General features: G+C 52.6%; 1 protein-coding gene across 1 annotated transcript; it reads right to left on the bottom strand.

The window, feature by feature from the left end:
* Positions 1-7355: 7355 nt before the first annotated feature.
* LOC117049185 (perlwapin-like) lies at positions 7356-15344 on the bottom strand. Its single transcript, XM_033153899.1, has 5 exons — positions 15220-15344; positions 12603-12746; positions 11049-11201; positions 8342-8536; positions 7356-7484 (listed from the first exon to the last, which is right to left on the bottom strand). The coding sequence occupies exons 1-5, from the start codon at positions 15323-15325 to the stop codon at positions 7459-7461; spliced, it is 624 nt and encodes a 207-aa protein (XP_033009790.1). The 5' UTR covers positions 15326-15344; the 3' UTR covers positions 7356-7458.
* Positions 15345-16263: the final 919 nt, after the last annotated feature.

The following is a 16263-nucleotide window of genomic DNA, read 5'->3' as shown; positions in this document are numbered from 1 at the left end:
TAATAAAGTTTAGTTAAAATTTTCAATAAACAAACAAACAAACTATGGAACTCACTCCTGCAAGAGGCAGAGGTGGCCGCCAACCAAGATGGCGTTGGCATGACAAAATCATGGAGGAAAGCAAGGCTACCCACGGCAGGCAGGCAGCTGCAATGGCTGTTTTCCACCTCCACTGAAGGAGGCAGCCGTGCTTCTGAATACGACTTGCTGGAAACCACAGGAGGCAGGGAGAGTTGTTTTAATGCTCAGATCCTGCTTGCAGGTTTCCCTTTGGAGCACCTGGTTCCCAGATCCTGCTCAGAGGCTTCCCATTCGAGGGATCTGGTGGTCAAGATAAGAACAAAGTGAGGGACTGGATGGGCCTGTTATATGGAAAACCTGGAGCTGGGCTGCATTTTTTGTATACAGTGGTACCTCTAGTTACGAACTTAATTTGTTCCGGAGGTCCGTTCTTAACCTGAAACTGTTCTTAACTTGAGGTGCACTTCCGCCAATGTGGTCTCCCGATGCTGCTGCACTGCCAGCACACGATTTCCGTTCCCATCGCTCAGACAGTGACCTCTAGGAGAAAGTTCCTTTTCAAAGAAAGGTCAAAGAACCTTTTGGCCACGTGGGCCAGACCTTTCTCTCTCCATGATCCCAAGGGCCAACCGTGATGTGTGGCTGGAACAAGCCACCTGCTCAATCATCCGACTGTCAGAGTGACATCAGGCAGATTGGTGCCTCGTGTCAATCATGAAGCACGTCCATGGCAACCGGCTGGGAAAGATCTGCTTTCACCTGCCCTGCAGCTCCCTTTAGATATGACATCAAGGGCAGGGCAGGTGGGCGTGACTTGGCCAAGATGGCCTCGCAGGAAAAATGGGGAGGCCAAGGTACCTGGAGGCCCCTCACTCCTGTTTTAAATGAGAGCCAGGGTTACATGAGAAAACAGGTCCCAGAGAGCATTGTTAGAATCTGGATAAAATCCAGCCCACCGGGGAACAGAGCCACCGGAACAAAACGCAGGCCAGGTTTGTCTTTCTGTCCACAACCACTTGCGTTGAGGCCTCCAGCTCCACACCACTCCATCTTCTTTAGTTGCGATTCCTGCATCGCTCACTTTTCTATACCAAGATACAGCATTCTTTCAAAGTGCTGTGTGGAGTTTCTATTTTCATTCCACTGTTTGCTACCTGTTGGAAATAAAATCCCCTGCACAGCATCCCAGTATGAGAGTAACTTTTTTTCTCTTCCAGTGCTTCCTGGACAGTGTCCCCGGCCCACTGGATTTGGGACATGTGAAGACCGCTGTTTCGGTGATGCCTCTTGTCCACCCGGGGAAAAGTGTTGCAGCCATGGCTGTGGCCACTCATGCATGAGACCCATTTATGGTAAGAGAAGCCAGTGGGTGCCAAGCCCATCACTCAGAGCAGGGCCCCCAGCAGAGCTGTGGCGGGAAGGGAGGTGGCCAGGAGCTTGGCATGTTGGAAGGGAGAGGCAACTCCTCTCGTTGGGTAAGGAGGATGGAAGGTGGAAATGATTGTTTTTCACCAAATAATTAGATCAGTGGTTGCCAACCCTTTTGAGTCACGGAGCACTTCTCAGGAGGGAAATTTGTAATGGAGCACTATTGCCTCCCTGATGCCAAAGGCACATATTTATTTATTTTTATTTCCAATCTCTTTGTGGAGCACTTGAAGATGCTTCACAGGGCACCAAGCGCTCAGTGGAACCCAGTTTGGGAACTGCTGGGTTAGATGGTATAGCAGCTGCACACTTTGCCACCTCTCTTGGGTTCCGCAAGGGCTAGCGGCTTGTTGTTTTATTTAATTTTTTAAAAATGAAAGCTGGGGAGATGAGCTAATGGTAACGATGAGCACCAGGTGGCCTGGGAAGCACGGCTAATTAGAGTGCTGCTAAAGCTCATGTCTGTGTCCACAATCGCTTGGGTATGATCTGCCCCACAATACAACACAATTATTTGTGTTGTACGTTTCAATGGCTGGTTAGCAGCCAACAGGCATCTGGGATGAGTGACCTGCATATTTAAACATTCCCAGAAGTAGTGATGGCCACAAACTTGGATGGCTTTGGAAGAGGTTAAGACAAATTCAAGCTGTCAAGGGCTACCAGTCACAAGGACGAGGCTCTGTTTCCATGGCTGGAGAAAGCATGTCTCTAGATACCAGTTGCTGGAGACCACAAGTGGAGAGAGGGCTGCTCTTGTGCTCAGGTCCTGCTCCTGGGCTCCCCATAATGGGCATCTGGTTTGGCCACTGTGAGGAGAAGATGCTGGACTAGATGGGCCACTGGCCTGATCTGCGAGCTGCAGGGCTCCTCCTACGTTCTTGTGGGGCCTCCAGAGGCAGCCTATCCATAAGTTCTTGGGGACAATTGACTGCTTTGAGAACAGCATGCTGGGCTAGATGGGTCACTGGTCTGATCCTGCTGCCAGGCTCTTCTGATGCTTTCTCCTCTGTCCTAGGGTAACTTGGACTACAGAGTGGATGAGCTCCTCCGTGAGACTCCTCACCTTGAACAGGCACCACAGCCAGTGAGGTGTATTGGTTAAGAGTGGTAGACTTGTAATCTGGGTAACCGGGTTCGCGTCTCCGCTCCTCCACATGCAGCTGCTGGGTGACCTTGGGCTAGTCACACTTCTCTGAAGTATCTCAGCCCCACTCACCTCACAGAGTGTTTGTTGTGGGGCAGGAAGGAGGGGAAAGGAAAATGTTAGCGCTTTGAGACTCCTTCGGGTAGTGAACAGCGGGATATCAAATCCAATATTTTCTTCTTCTTCTTCTTCTTCTTCTTCTTCTTCTTCTTCTTCTTCTTCTTCTTCTTCTTCTTCTTCTTCTCTTTCTTTCTTTCTTTCTTTCTTTCTTTCTTTCTTTCTTTCTTTCTTCTTTCTTTCTTTCTTTCTTTCTTTCTTTTTGTTATGTCTTAATGTATTTTATTTTTAATACAGCTGCATCTCTCTCCTGCACCCCACCACCCCTCTCACTTGCCAGTACTGCTGTCATGGCCCAGCTGCTCTCAGAAGTTATCACACTGTAGTTCACAGCATTACCTGTTGGCATCTGAGCAAAGTGCTGCGTGATGACAACCTTACCTTTTTTTTCTATACCAATATAAGCATTCTTTCAAAGTGCTGTGTGGAGTTTCTATTTTCATTCCACTGTTTGCTACATGTACAGCATCCCAGTATGAGAGTCACATTTTTCTCTTCCAGTGCGTCCTGGACGGTGTCCCCGGCCCACTGGATTTGGGACATGTGAAGACAGCTGTTTCGGTGATGCCTCTTGTCAACCCGGGGAAAAGTGTTGCAGCCATGGCTGTGGCCACTCATGCACGAGAGCCATTTTTGGTAAGAGAAGCCATCGGGTGCCAAGCCCATCACTCAGAGCAGGGCCTCCAGCAGAGCTGTGGCGGGAATGGAGAGGCAACTCCTCTTGTTGGGTAAGGAGGATGGAAGGTGGAAATGATTGTTTTTCACCAAATAATTAGATCAGTGGTTCACAACCGTTTTGAGTTTTTGAGTCACGGAGCACTTCTCAGGAGGGAAATTTGTAATGGAGCACTATTGCCTCCCTGATGCCAAAGGCACATATTTATTTACAGTATTTTTATTTCCAATCTCTTTGCGGAGCACTTAGAGATGCTTCACGGGACACCAAGCGCTCCGTGGAGCCCAGTTTGGGAACTGCTGGGTTGGATGGTATAGCAGCTGCACACTTTGCCACCTCTCTTGGGTTCCGCAAGGGCTAGCGGCTTGTTGTTTTATTTAATTTAAAAAGAAAGAAAGTTGGGGAGATGAGCTAATGGTAACGATGAGCACCAGGTGGCCTGGAAAGCACAGCTAATTAGAGTGCTGACAAAGCTTGTGTCTGTGTCCACAACTGCTTGGGTATGATCCGCCCCACAATACAACACAATTATTTTGTGTTGTTAGTTTCCATGGCTACTTAGTGGAGAGAGGGCTGCTCTTGTGCTCAGGTCCTGCTCCTGGTCTCCCCATAATGGGCATCTGGTTTGGCCACTGTGAGGAGAGGATGCTGGACTAGATGGGCCACTGGCCTGATCTGCGAACTGCAGGGCTCCTCCTACGTTCTTGTGGGGCCTCCAAAGGCAGCCTATCCATAAGTTCTTGGGGACATTTGACCGCTTTGAGAACAGCATGCTGGGCTAGATGGGTCACTGGTCTGATCCTGCTGCCAGGCTCTTCTGATGCTTTCTCCTCTGTCCTAGGGTAACTTGGACTCCAGAGTGGATGAGCTCCTCCGTGAGACTCCTCACCTTGAACAGGCACCACAGCCGACTTCTCTCTGGCTTCCTTGGGGTCAGAAGACTGTGCAGTGACATGAAACCTTGTATTGAATGTTGTTGTTGTTGTTGTTGTTCAGTCGTTCAGTCGTGTCCGACTCTTCGTGACCCCATGGACCAGAGCACGCCAGGCACGCCTGTCTTTCACTGCCTCCCGCAGTTTGGCCAAACTCATGTTAGTAGCTTCGAGAACACTGTCCAACCATCTCATCCTCTGTCGTCCCCTTCTCCTTGTGCCCTCCATCTTTCCCAACATCAGGGTCTTTTCTAGGGATTCTTCTCTTCTCATGAGGTGGCCAAAGTACTGGAGCCTCAACTTCAGGATCTGTCCTTCTAGTGAGTACTCAGGGCTGATTTCTTTGAGAATGGATAGGTTTGATCTTCTTGTATTGAATAGGCTCACCCAATAAAAAATGATAACGTTGGTCTCAGCCATCAAGTTACTGAGGAGTCAAAGGAGAGGTTACTGGTCTGCTGTGAATGTGTAGCCTGGTGGTCTCTGGGAAAACTGGTTCAACCAGAAGGATTTACCTTTGGAGAAGCCATGCTGGTTCTGCTCCACCAAGCTTGTTCTTCTATATGCAAGTTCATTCTATCATTAATAATGTTCCCCACCCGTTTTCCTAAAACAGATGTTAAGGTAATGAACCCGTAATTTCCCAGATTCCCCCTGGAATTTATTTATTTTTTAAAAAATAGTATGACATATCCAATTAAGGTCCAGAGGCTTATCTTAGGGACAAATCACACACACACACACACACACACACACACACACACACACACACAATGACTTCACCAGGTATTGTTTGCCAGGCAGTGAAGGAAGCCTCTGGGCTGAGCTTGCTGCTTGGGTAACTGGTCCCGCCCACTCACCTAATCAGCGAATCGTGAGCAGGCATGCGCCACCAGGGGCGGGCTCACCCTACCCTTCCGGTATATAAGGAAGGCCTGTGGCTTGCACTACAGCTGTGTTTCGTTGGCTCTCCCCCCTCCCCCCCTCGATATATGGCTGCCACATGTTGCTCTGCTAGACCCTGATATGGCATAATCAGTTGCTGTATTTGGGTCCAGGTTGGAATTTTTCCAGTTGGCAAATGGGCTCCAGCCCTCTGGTTTTCGCCATCCTCACAGCAACTTGGGCGGTTGAAGCATTTCATAGCCTTTTCCTTTCCTGGCTTGAACTCAGGGGTAGGGGGGGGGTGTTTCTGCAAGAGAATCCTGCTGATCAGCTGGTTCCCCCTGATGCTACCAATGTACTCCCCCCCCCCAATTCCCAGAGCTGCTTTACACTTAAAACAAAAACTGTCTCTGTGTTGGGGAACCTGCCATGATATGGACAAGGGGGCAAGTTTCATGTCTGACCGGCATTCGATTTGTGAATTTTTCAGTTTGTGAAGGCAGGAGGAAGTTGGGAGTTGGGGCCAAAGTCTCTCGCCTCCTACCCCCACCCCATCTCCCTTTTAATCGTTGAAGCTGGTTGGGAAAGAAGTGTGAGTCAGACAGCTCCTGGGGCCGCATGAAATCAAGCGAAGGGCATTACAGGCGTCACTTATATTATCTGGGGAATCCTTCGCTCTGTCCAACTTTGGAGGAATTGCTGAGATAATGCAGGACGTGGGGAGGGAGTCTTGTCCACACAGTCCCGTCTAGGGCAGTTTGAAGGGGAACAAGAGGCCCCTTCCCAGGGCAGGGCTCACTAGCCTCTTGGCCACTGTGCCACACAATTTCAGTTTGCTCACAAGGAACCAGGGTGCAATAGGGGAGCTGTTCTCTCCTGGCAGATGCAGCGATGGTGCCAGGCTTTGGAGAAATGGCAGGGAGATTCCTTCCCCCTATCGGAGTCACGATGGAGTTTCCCCACCTCCTGCACAGATGGAGGGGATGGAGGGCTTGTTGGTTGGTTGCAGGATTGATGGCAAGGGGAGCATCCTGCAGGTCTCACAAGAGAGGAGATTCTGGCTACACTTTAGGAAGAACTTTCTGACAGTAAGAGCGGTTGGACAGGGGAACCGACGACCTCAGAAGATTGCAGACTCTCCTTCCTTGGAGGTTTTTAAGCAGAGGCTGGATGGCCAACTGGTCAGGATCCTTCAGCTGTGATTCCTGCATTGCAGGGGGTTGGGCTAGATGACCCATGGGGTCCCAGTATGCAAATGGTTCTGTGTGCAAATGGTGGTTCACAAACAGTCAGCACCAACAGCAACCCTACAATGGCACAGGCGGGTTCTTTTTATTAATGCCCAACACATATACAGAGCCAAACATTCATACAGATTCTCATATGGTGCCTGGTTTCAGGGGGTCCCTGGCCAAAGGGGGCCAGCAGCATTTTAGGATGGTTTACCGGCTCTTGCTTTGCACGCCTGGAGAGGGGGACTTGCTCTGAGCTGTGCTTTGGGCTCTGGATTCCGCCCCCCTCCCCTGCTAATGGACTGCCGATTAAGCCTCCATCTCTGTGGACAGGATGAACTCCACCTTCCCCCTCCAGTGTGACATTTAGTCTTTGCCTGTGGAAGGGAGATGTGAGCTGTCTCCCTCTGGCTGAGATCCTGCAACTTTGCAGCTGCGCTGAGCTCTTGCTTAAAACCCTGCCATAGCTACGGGGGGCGGGGGGCAGTGCTAGCTGGGTATTTTGCCACAGTGAAGCCTCCAGAGGGACCCCAATGAGGCTCCCAGCCTGTGTGTGTGTGTGTGAATGTGTACACGCATTTGTGCATGGGAGTGTGTGCCAAACTGGGTCCGCTAATCCAGAAATAACGTTTCAGGTTAAGAACAGAAATTGTGCTCTGGTGGCGCAGCGGCAGCAGGAGGCCCCATTAGCTAAAGTGGTGCTTCAGGTTAAGAACAGTTTCAGGTTAAGAACGGACCTCCGGAACGAGTGAAGTACATAACCAGAGGTACCACTGTAAGCCTAGCTGGGACAGTCTGGGAAGAGGGAAGGGCATGTCAGAAGCAGTACCACAGGAGGCCAGAAGGGGGCAGGAGAGGGCAGCTCCCCATCTGGATGATAATGCACCCCAAACGGCTGCACTGGTTTCTTGGGGACTCTCTCCTGCAGAAGCCCCCACCTCACACACTACCACATGCTGTGTTCCGGACGGAAAGTCTTCAAGTCCACGGCCAGACCCAACCGTCCTGGGAGTCCTCCTTTTAGGATGCGCTGGATTCAGGGGACCCTAGAAGAGAAAGCCGAGTGGTCAGGGGTGTGTGTGCTCTCCTTCACCCTACCAGAGGCTGACACCCCCATGGGCCTTTGGAGCTGTGGGGCAGCCACTGCCCCTTCCTCTTGTTTGTTTATTGCATTTCTGTCCCACCTTCCCCTCCAAAGAGCTCCAGGTGTTTCCTGCTTGGCAGGGGGTTGGACTGGATGGCCCTTGGGGTCTCTTCCAACTATGATTCTATGATTCTAGGTGGTCTGCATGGTTCTCCCCCTGCTCCTTCAATCCGCACCACAACCTTGCGAGGTAGGTTAGGCCGAGAGGCAATGAAGGTCACACCCAGTGAGCTTCTTCCTAGCTGAGTGGGGGATTCGAACCCTGCCCTTTCCCAGAGCCTGGTCTGACACTGTAATCCCCCACACCATGGGTCTTCCCCCAGGGGTGCTTCAGCTAAAAGGAAGCAGCCGGCTCCACCACCCCCAGCCCTGGTCTCCCCTCCCCATCCTTTCACTCTTGCCAGGGGGACCCCCCCCCCTTATCAGACCCGCCAGACTGTTAGAGGGAGGGATGGTCCCGGCTGCTGGAGAAGAGTGCCGAGACCCCTGCCCCAAAGCCCACCCGTTTTGCTCTTCCTAGGCAAAAGGGGACCTCGCGTGATGGGTCCCCCAGGCAGCTGAGCCAGTCCCTCAGCCCAAACAGGCAGCTGGAGCAAGAGAGGTGGGAAAGCAGTGATTTGAGCTGCAATTCCTGCACTGCAGAGGGCTGAGCTAGAGGACCCCTGGGATGCCTTCTGACTCTATGAGCCTCCCGAGCTTCGCCCGCCAGGGGTGCCCATCCTCCCATGGTGCCAGCCCCGCCTCTGGCAGCTTCCTCACCTGGCCTGCCCCCTCCTGCCTTGGCACCTTGGGGGACGTTGGTGCATTCCATGGAGACGCCCGAGAAGCAGCACTTGTGGTCCCCTTTGCACTGCCAGTCGTGGGCGCAGGCGTCGCTGCACGGCTCTCCTCCTCCTCCTCCTCCTCCTCCCGAGGGCGTCTTCCGCTGCACCAGGGGGCATTTCCCAGGCTTCTCTAAGAGACACAGAGAGGCAGAGAGGGGCCAGTCTTCTTGGCACTGGGCAGGCGGAGTTTCAGGAAGGAATGGCTTGTGGAGGAGCCCAAAGTGTTTCCAAGAACTGTGGCTGGACGAGAGACTTTGAGGAGCTGGGGTGGCAGAAGGGGCTAGGCTGGAGAAGAAGCAGCCAGGGTGGCACCTTTCTTTCCTTTTAAAGGGTGTGCGCTAATGGAAATGCTCTCGCAGACGCTTTTGGACTCCGTCTGGTGATGCATTACTGAATCACGTCTGACTAGGTGGGGATTTGGGGTGAGCCTCTCTACTTGAACCCCCAAAAGGGAATTTTCTCCCACAGGTTTCCTTCCACCTCTAGGGCCGTCTTAACCATAGGTGCCAGGGGTGGGGGGCACCTGGGCGCCAGGCTCTCAGGGGCGCCAGTCTGAGAGTCCGGGGCCCGAGAGTTGGAGTCTGGGGAAGAGCCCGCCCGTCGTTCGTAGTGCCATGGTGGGCTCTTCTGCTGTGGGCGGGTCTGCGCTGTGAGTTCGGGGGCACCTGGGATTGACGTAGGGCTGTGGAGTGGCCCACCCAGGGCACACGGCTTACACCACGAGGCGCCCGGCTTTGCTTAGTCACCGACGCTGACGCCTCGGGCTGGTTTGTTGTGTTGGGCTCCTTATGTTTCCTGTTTTCTTATCCTGAGCAGAGATAAGAGTGGTGTGTCAGCTCCCTAAAAAAAGGTTGACAACTCTGGGGAACCTGGGGGGGGGGGGGGTTGGGGCGTGCCCCCGGGCGGATCTTTGCACCCCAGTGCCGCATATGCTTAAGATGGCCCTGCTTCCACCATCACCCCCCAGTGCCGGCTTAGACCCCATCCTTGAGCCCAGGAGGGGAGGTCTGCAGCAGTGGGATGGAAGCAGCATCAGGTCACAGAAAGACCTAAGAAAGAAATTCTGCCTCCTGCAGCTCCCCTGGTTCCTCCCTGTCATCTGGGCGACATCACACCAATCTGGCAGTGCCTCCCGGGGCTTCAGCCCTCCTTCTCCTAGCAGACTGCTTCACCATGGATGCAGCCCCTTCTTGCTCCTCAGCAAGGAAATCAAAGGCATTGCAGGGCAGAGGGACATGTGAGGACATAATAAGTGCCTGCTGGATCAGGCCGAAGGGGGTATCCTGTAGTAGTAGTAGTAGTAGTAATATATTTATCAAACATTAAAAAACTTCCTTAAACAGGGCTGCCTTCAGATGTCTTCTAAAAGTCAGATAGTTGTTTATCTCCTTGACATCTGATGGGAGGACGTTCCACAGGGCGGGCGCCACCACCGAGAAGGCCCTCTGCCTGGTTCCCTGTAACCTCACTTCTCGCAGGGAGGGAACCACCAGAAGGCCCTCAGCGCTGGACCTCAGTGTTTGGGCTGAACGATGGGGGTGGAGACGCTCCTTCAGGTATACTGGGCCGAGGCCGTTTAGGGCTTTAAAGGGCAGCACCAACACTTTGAATTGTGCCCGGAAACGTACTGGGAGCTAATGTAGGTCTTTTAGGACTGGTGCTATGTGTTCTCGGCGGCCAAATGCCTTAAAGAACCTAGGAATTGAGATAGACTGCCCCTGGACCTGGAGGTTCCACCAGAGCATCAGAAGAGCCTGGCTACTGGATCAGGCCAAAGGGAGCCCACCTAGTCCAGCATCCTGTTCTCCCAGTGGCTAGCCAGATGCCACAGTGGCACAGAGTCCTGTGGGCGCCTTCAGCCTGGCACAGGCACATGCAACGATCTCCCCCCCCCCCAACTGATAGGATCAGCCGAGTCTGGAGCTGATGCAGCCTTCAGAAGAGAGACCTGATGCCCGGGCAATGGGCACCCACTGCATCACTTCTAAGGGCCTGTGTTTCTGAGATTGGCCAGTTTTCAGCTTTGCTGCCTCCTACCATGTAGGCAGAGCCGAGTCATTCTCCATAGCCACTGATAGCCTTCATGGGCCACACCCTGTGGCAGAAACAACAACTGCCAGAGACATTGAGTCAACAGGGTGCAAGCAAAACAGAGCAGGGTGCTGGATCAGGTCAGTGGCCCATTTCAGAACAGTGGCATCCTGTTCTCACAGTGGCCAACCAGATGCCCATCTAATCCTCTTGTAAAGACATCCAGGCTGGTGGTCCTTGCTGCCTCCTGTGGGAGGGAGTTCCATAGTTTAACTGCACTGCATGAATAAACTTGGTCCTGCCCCAAATAAGAAAAGCCTACTGGATCAGGCCAATGGCCCACTTTGTCCAAAAACCCTCTCCCTTCCTGTAGCTTCCAGCAACTGCTGGTACTCAGATGTATCACTTCCTCTGACTGTGGAGGCACAGCAAAGGCATTCTGGCTCGTAGCTACTGCTACCCCTCTCCTCCATTAATTTGTTAAAGCCACCCAGGTTGGTGGTCCTCACTGCCTCCTGTGGCAGGGAGTTCCATAGCTGAACAATGCACTGCACAAAGAAGGACTTGCTTTTCTCCGTCCTGCCCCAGGTCATGGCCGGTTTCCTCCTTACCTCCAATAGGCAACCTGCACACTCGACTTCCGCAGCCTGAGTCACAGCACTTCTGCGCCCCGGGACAGCTGGCGTCGTCCGTGCAGGAAGAGTCGCACACCAAAGGGGCCTGGAGCTTCTTCAGCAGCGGGGGCGGGCAGCTGCCGGGCTTCTCTGGGAGCAGACGAGAAAGCAGAGAATGAGCAACGGAGGGTCATATCTTGAGGAGGGCAGGCAGCCGGGACTCTGTGGCCAAGGAAGGTGTGCTGGGGAGGGGGATCTGAAAAAGGGCTTGAAGACAGGCAGCTGCTGCCTTTGAATCACAGAACTGCAGAGATGGAGGGGACCCCAACGGTCATCTAGTCCAACCCCCTGCAATGCGGGAACCACAGCACCTCGGCTGCAGTCGAGCCCTGCAGCATCGCAGGTCGGCCACAGCCTGCGCAGCCCTGCCTTGTCTCTCTGTACCACCCAGTGCCGCTTCTTGAGGTTGCCCAGGCCTCAAGGTCTGATGGGGTGACTGCACAGCCCCCCTCTCCCTTCTCCCTGTCTGTTCTTAATGGGACAGTGATTGAGCCACAGGCCTGCTGCAATCTCTTCCCCAAGCCCAGAATTCGGGATCTGACTATGGCTGTTCAGCGGGGAAGGGAAGGCACTCTGCCCATGCTCAGAGGCACACACAACTTCTTGGTACTCTGTCATGTTCCGAGGGCACTTTGCTCCAGAACTGTTTCTGGGGCTCAGAAACCACCCCCAGCTTAAATTCTGCCCCATTTCTCTCCCTGGGCCCAGGAATGAAAGGCCTCCAGAAAACATGGGTAGATTTACCCATGTCATCCGGGGTGCATTTGCACCCACCAACTCAAGCTGAAGACCACCCCCATGAGATTTTATTTATTTGTTATTTCATAAAATCTATACACCGCTTGATTGTAAACAAACAATCAAACAAACAAACCTCCAAGTGGTTTACAACAACATTGAAACTATTAGCTATTGGAAAGAATCAAGAAGGAAACTATTAGAAGAATCAGCAGCAATAATTTTAGACATTCACAAAGTTAAAATAACACTAGACTAGAAGCAGATTAAAACTTGCATGAACTTTGTTATTTTTTTATTTTTGTAGTTTGCATTTTTGTGGTAGTATGTACTGTAAGTTTTTATGTATGTGTTATGTTGTTGAAAACTTAATAAAATTTTATATATATAAAAAAACTTGCATGAACTCTGTCAACATCTGGGTATGCTTGCCTAACAAAAATGCACTTTTTGTGCTCAGTCGTTCAGTCGTGTCCGACTCTTCGTGACCCCATGGACCAGAGCACGCCAGGCACCCCTATCCTCCACTGCCTCTCGTAGTTTGGCCAAACTCCCTTACAGGCAGGGAGTGTCAAAGTTTGGTGCTGCCACACTAAAATACCAAGTTCTTACAAGGGCAGAACGGGTACAATGTGGCACTCATAAATAATAGTGTCAGTTCCACCAATCCAAGCAGCCCAATGTGTGTATCTGGGCAAGGCGATCTCGCAGGTAAATGAAACGCTTCCTCGGGGGCTGGCAAAGCAGAGGTACCTTTGCTGGCAGACAGGCAGGTGTGTCTGCAGGCAAATTCACAGCACTTCTTTCTCCCAGGGCACTCGCTGTCCGCTTCGCAGTTCACCTTGCAGGGGGGGTCATACAGCCCATTGGGGGAGGCGGGGCAGAATCCGTCCTTCCCTGCAAGCAAGAGAGATGGGAAGAAAGGAGATCGAGCACCCATGCGAGCATGATCCAGGTCCTCTCCCTGCCAGTCCTGGGCTCTGCATTTTGAGGGAAGGTGCAAGAGGGCAGAAGGCTGTTGGTCCATTAATCTCCCGTTCATTCATCTTCCGTTCAGGGCCAGCCCAAGATATTTTGCCGCCCGAGGCGAAGGAGAAGATGGCTGCCTCTCCCAGTTCCACATACAGAAGCCTTTTGGGGAATCCTTTGGTTGTGTTTCCTGCATCGCAGGGGACTGGACTAGATCAGAGCTTCCCAAACTTTTCATAACAAAATCGAAAATTCTTTCTAGTAGCACCTTAGAGACCAACTGAGTTTGTTCCTGGTATGAGGTATCTGAAGAAGTGTGCATGCACACGAAAGCTCATACCAGGAACAAACTCAGTTGGTCTCTAAGGTGCTACTAGAAAGAATTTTCGATTTTGTTTTGACTATGGCAGACCAACACGGCTACCCACCTGTAACTCAAACTTTTCATGTTGGTGACACACTTTTTAGACGCGCATCACTTCATGATGCAGTGATTCAGTTTTACCAGAGGTTAAACTAACCCCTTTCTGGCCCCAGGAGAAGCGCGGGGAGCATTTGTGTGACACACCTGCGCACTGCAGCCAACGCACTAATGTGTTGTGATGCACAGTTTGGAAAGCTCTGGACTAGACAGACCAAGCCTGCTGGATCAGGCCAAGGCCCCCTCTAGTCCAGCATCGTGTTCTCACATGTCTCAAGGGGACCTGAGTTCAAGAGCCCTCTCTCCTCCTGCAGTTTCCAGCAACCGGTATTTGGAAGCATTGCTCTGCATAAAAAGGACATTTATCTGTCCCGATTCTTCCAACATTCAGATGACTCTTCAGAGTCCCGTCTGACTTCACAGGCCTGCGATTCTGTGAAGCCAGCTGAACTGGCAGCCAACCCGCCCCCCCCCTTCAGCCCTGGCAACAGGAGAATATTTCCCACCACAGCCATGGATAGCAAGCTGGCTTAGGGAAGGCTGTGGGTGGCATGGACCAGCTCTGCCCTTCAGTGCCACCTTGCCACCAGTCCCCGGCCTTCTCCATCAGGACCTGCCGCCTGAGGCAGCCTCTCCACTCTGCCTAATAGCAGGGCTGCCCCCACCCATACACAAGGGGACGTTCCCTCTGAGTTTTGCACAGATGGCATTCTACCCCCCTACATATGTCTCATTCAATATTATTATTATCAATATCAATATCAATATTAATATTTATTGATCAGGTCATCCAAAGGCCTGGTGAAAAAGGAACATTTTTGCCTGGCACCTAAAGGTGTATAATAAAGGCGCCGGGCGAACTTCCCTGGGGAGAGCATTCCACAAACGGGGAGCCACTACAGAGAAGGCCCCGTTCTCATACCACATAGCAGTCCACACCAGATTCCTAGCCAGGTGGTGTTATTCCATCTGTACAGGGAATGCCCTTGGGTTTCGTTATTCTGGTCCCAAGTATATCAAGAAGTATCTAAAATAATTACCGGTAAACCCCCTTTTCCGACCTCCCCGCAACTGAGTATGTAGACAGATAACACGAACGCTTGTCTCTCTAAAGAGCTTTTGACAGCTGCAGCCATGACAAGGTGCGTCCCAGAGACTATGCCTCTCAACCCTTCCCCTCCCTCTCCCCCCCCACCTTGCTTTCCTGATCTTGCTGAGGCCTCTCTGGCTCAGCCACCCCATGGTGGCCTGGAGCAGGTGACCCCCCTAGCATTGCAGGCCCAGCTGGTGGGGAGCCAAGGAGCACATTCCTGGCCCAAGAGGGGGAAACAGGCTGGTTCTGCTCTGCTCCAGCTGCTGCAACTCCGGCCCCCTCCCCACCCCAAACCCCCGCCTTAAGAACACAAGGAGAGCCGGCTGGATCAGGCCAAAGGGGGCTCATCTTTGTGTTCTCACGGTGGCTGACCAGGTGCCCCCAAGGGAAACCTGCAAGCAGGATTCAAACACAGGAGCCCCCCCCCCGGCAGTTTTGCAGTAACTGGGATGCAGCAGCAGTCCTGCCTCCAGAGCCCACCCCTCGCCCTCTCCTCCTCCACGATTGGTCTGACTGACCCTCATCTAAAGCCATCTCTGTTGGTGGGCATCCCCGCTTCCTTCCTGCAGACGGGAGTTCCATAGATTAACTCTGCACTGCGCAAACAATTCCTTTCTTTCCCTGAACTTCCAACATGGACGCCCACGGGTTCTATGAGAGAGGGAGGAAGACCTCTCTCCACTTTCTCCGTGGCAGGCGGAATCTTATATACGTCTATCATGTTGCTTCTTGCTCTCCTGCTCACCTTTCCTCTAAATGAAAAAATCTCCTTCCGGTGCTGGATCTACTCTATGGGGAAGGAGGCTCTTCCTCAGCACCCAAGAGGGGATGGTCCAGCCTCCTCCCCCCCCCCGGGGGGGACCCGACTCCAAAAATCAAGCTCTCACCTGTCCTCTCCTCTCCATAATCTGGGGACTGGGAAGCAGCGGCAGCAGCAGCACAACCCTGGAGCAAGAGGAGTCCTGTTAGGAGCCAGAGGACACCTGCCTCCATGGTGCTCTGGGGAATATCCAGCCTGGAATATCCGGATCTAGGCCACGCAGAGGAGCATTAAATGCCTTCCAGGGCGGGGCTGACTCCCAGTGACCTACCTGGCAAGATGTGCCGGTTCTGCTGAGGGAGCAGCTGGGACTGGCCCAAAATAGCCCTCCTGCTCTGGGTTCTGGGAGAAGCCTCGGCTGTGCTGCCTGGGGGTGGGGGGGGCAGCACAAGAGCTCATCCTTTCCTTTGCCTGAAGTGCCCTTTCCCTTTCCCTCCTGACTGCCCTCCTCTGGGCACACCTGCTTCCGCTGCTCACCCCAGGGACCGAAGCCAGCACCCCCCCCCCCACAAAACGACCCATTCCACACTCAGGTGGATCAGACAGCTTGGCCAGGCCAAGGTGGGAGAAGAATTAGGAGCAGGGATGGCTTGAAAAGAGGATTGGGCCAATCCATGGAGGAAAGGCTCTTGGTGGCTGCCAGCCAGGAGGGCTCTGCTCTGCCTCTGAATGCCAGTTGCTGGGAAGAGCAGGAGCAGAGGAGAGGACTCTTGCGCTCAAACCTTGCTTGCTGATTTCCATTTGAAGCATTTGATTGGCCACTGTGAGAAGAGAATCATAGAATCCTAGAATCCTAGAGTTGGAAGAGACCCCAAGGGCCATCCAGTCCAACCCCCTGCCAAGCAGGAAACACCATCAAAGCATTCCTGACAGATGGCTGTCAAGCCTCCGCTTAAAGGCCTCCAAAGAAGGAGACTCCACCACACTCCTTGGCAGCAAATTCCACTGTCCAACAGCTCTCACTGTCAGGAAGTTCTTTCTAATGTTTAGGTGGAATCTTCTTTCTTGTAGTTTGAATCCATTGCCCCGTGTCCGCTTCTCTGGAGCAGCAGAAAACAACCTTTCACCCTCCTCTAGATGACATCCTTTTATATATTTGAACATGGCTATT

The sequence above is a fragment of the Lacerta agilis genome, chromosome 6 (genome assembly GCF_009819535.1).
Source record: "Lacerta agilis isolate rLacAgi1 chromosome 6, rLacAgi1.pri, whole genome shotgun sequence".
NCBI lineage: Eukaryota > Metazoa > Chordata > Lepidosauria > Squamata > Lacertidae > Lacerta > Lacerta agilis.
This window is presented reverse-complemented; position numbering and strand designations above follow the sequence as displayed.

Coding starts and splice junctions, on each gene's coding strand:
- LOC117049185 (XM_033153899.1), bottom strand. CDS start 15,325: ATGGAGGCAGGTGTCCTCTGGCTCCTAACAGGACTCCTCTTGCTCCAG. Junction 11,202..12,602: donor CTGCCTGTCTGCCAGCAAAG/GTACCTCTGCTT, acceptor GTCTGCTCCCAG/AGAAGCCCGGCAGCTGCCCG. Junction 7,485..8,341: donor GGCAGGAGGGGGCAGGCCAG/GTGAGGAAGCTG, acceptor TTTCTCTTCTAG/GGTCCCCTGAATCCAGCGCA.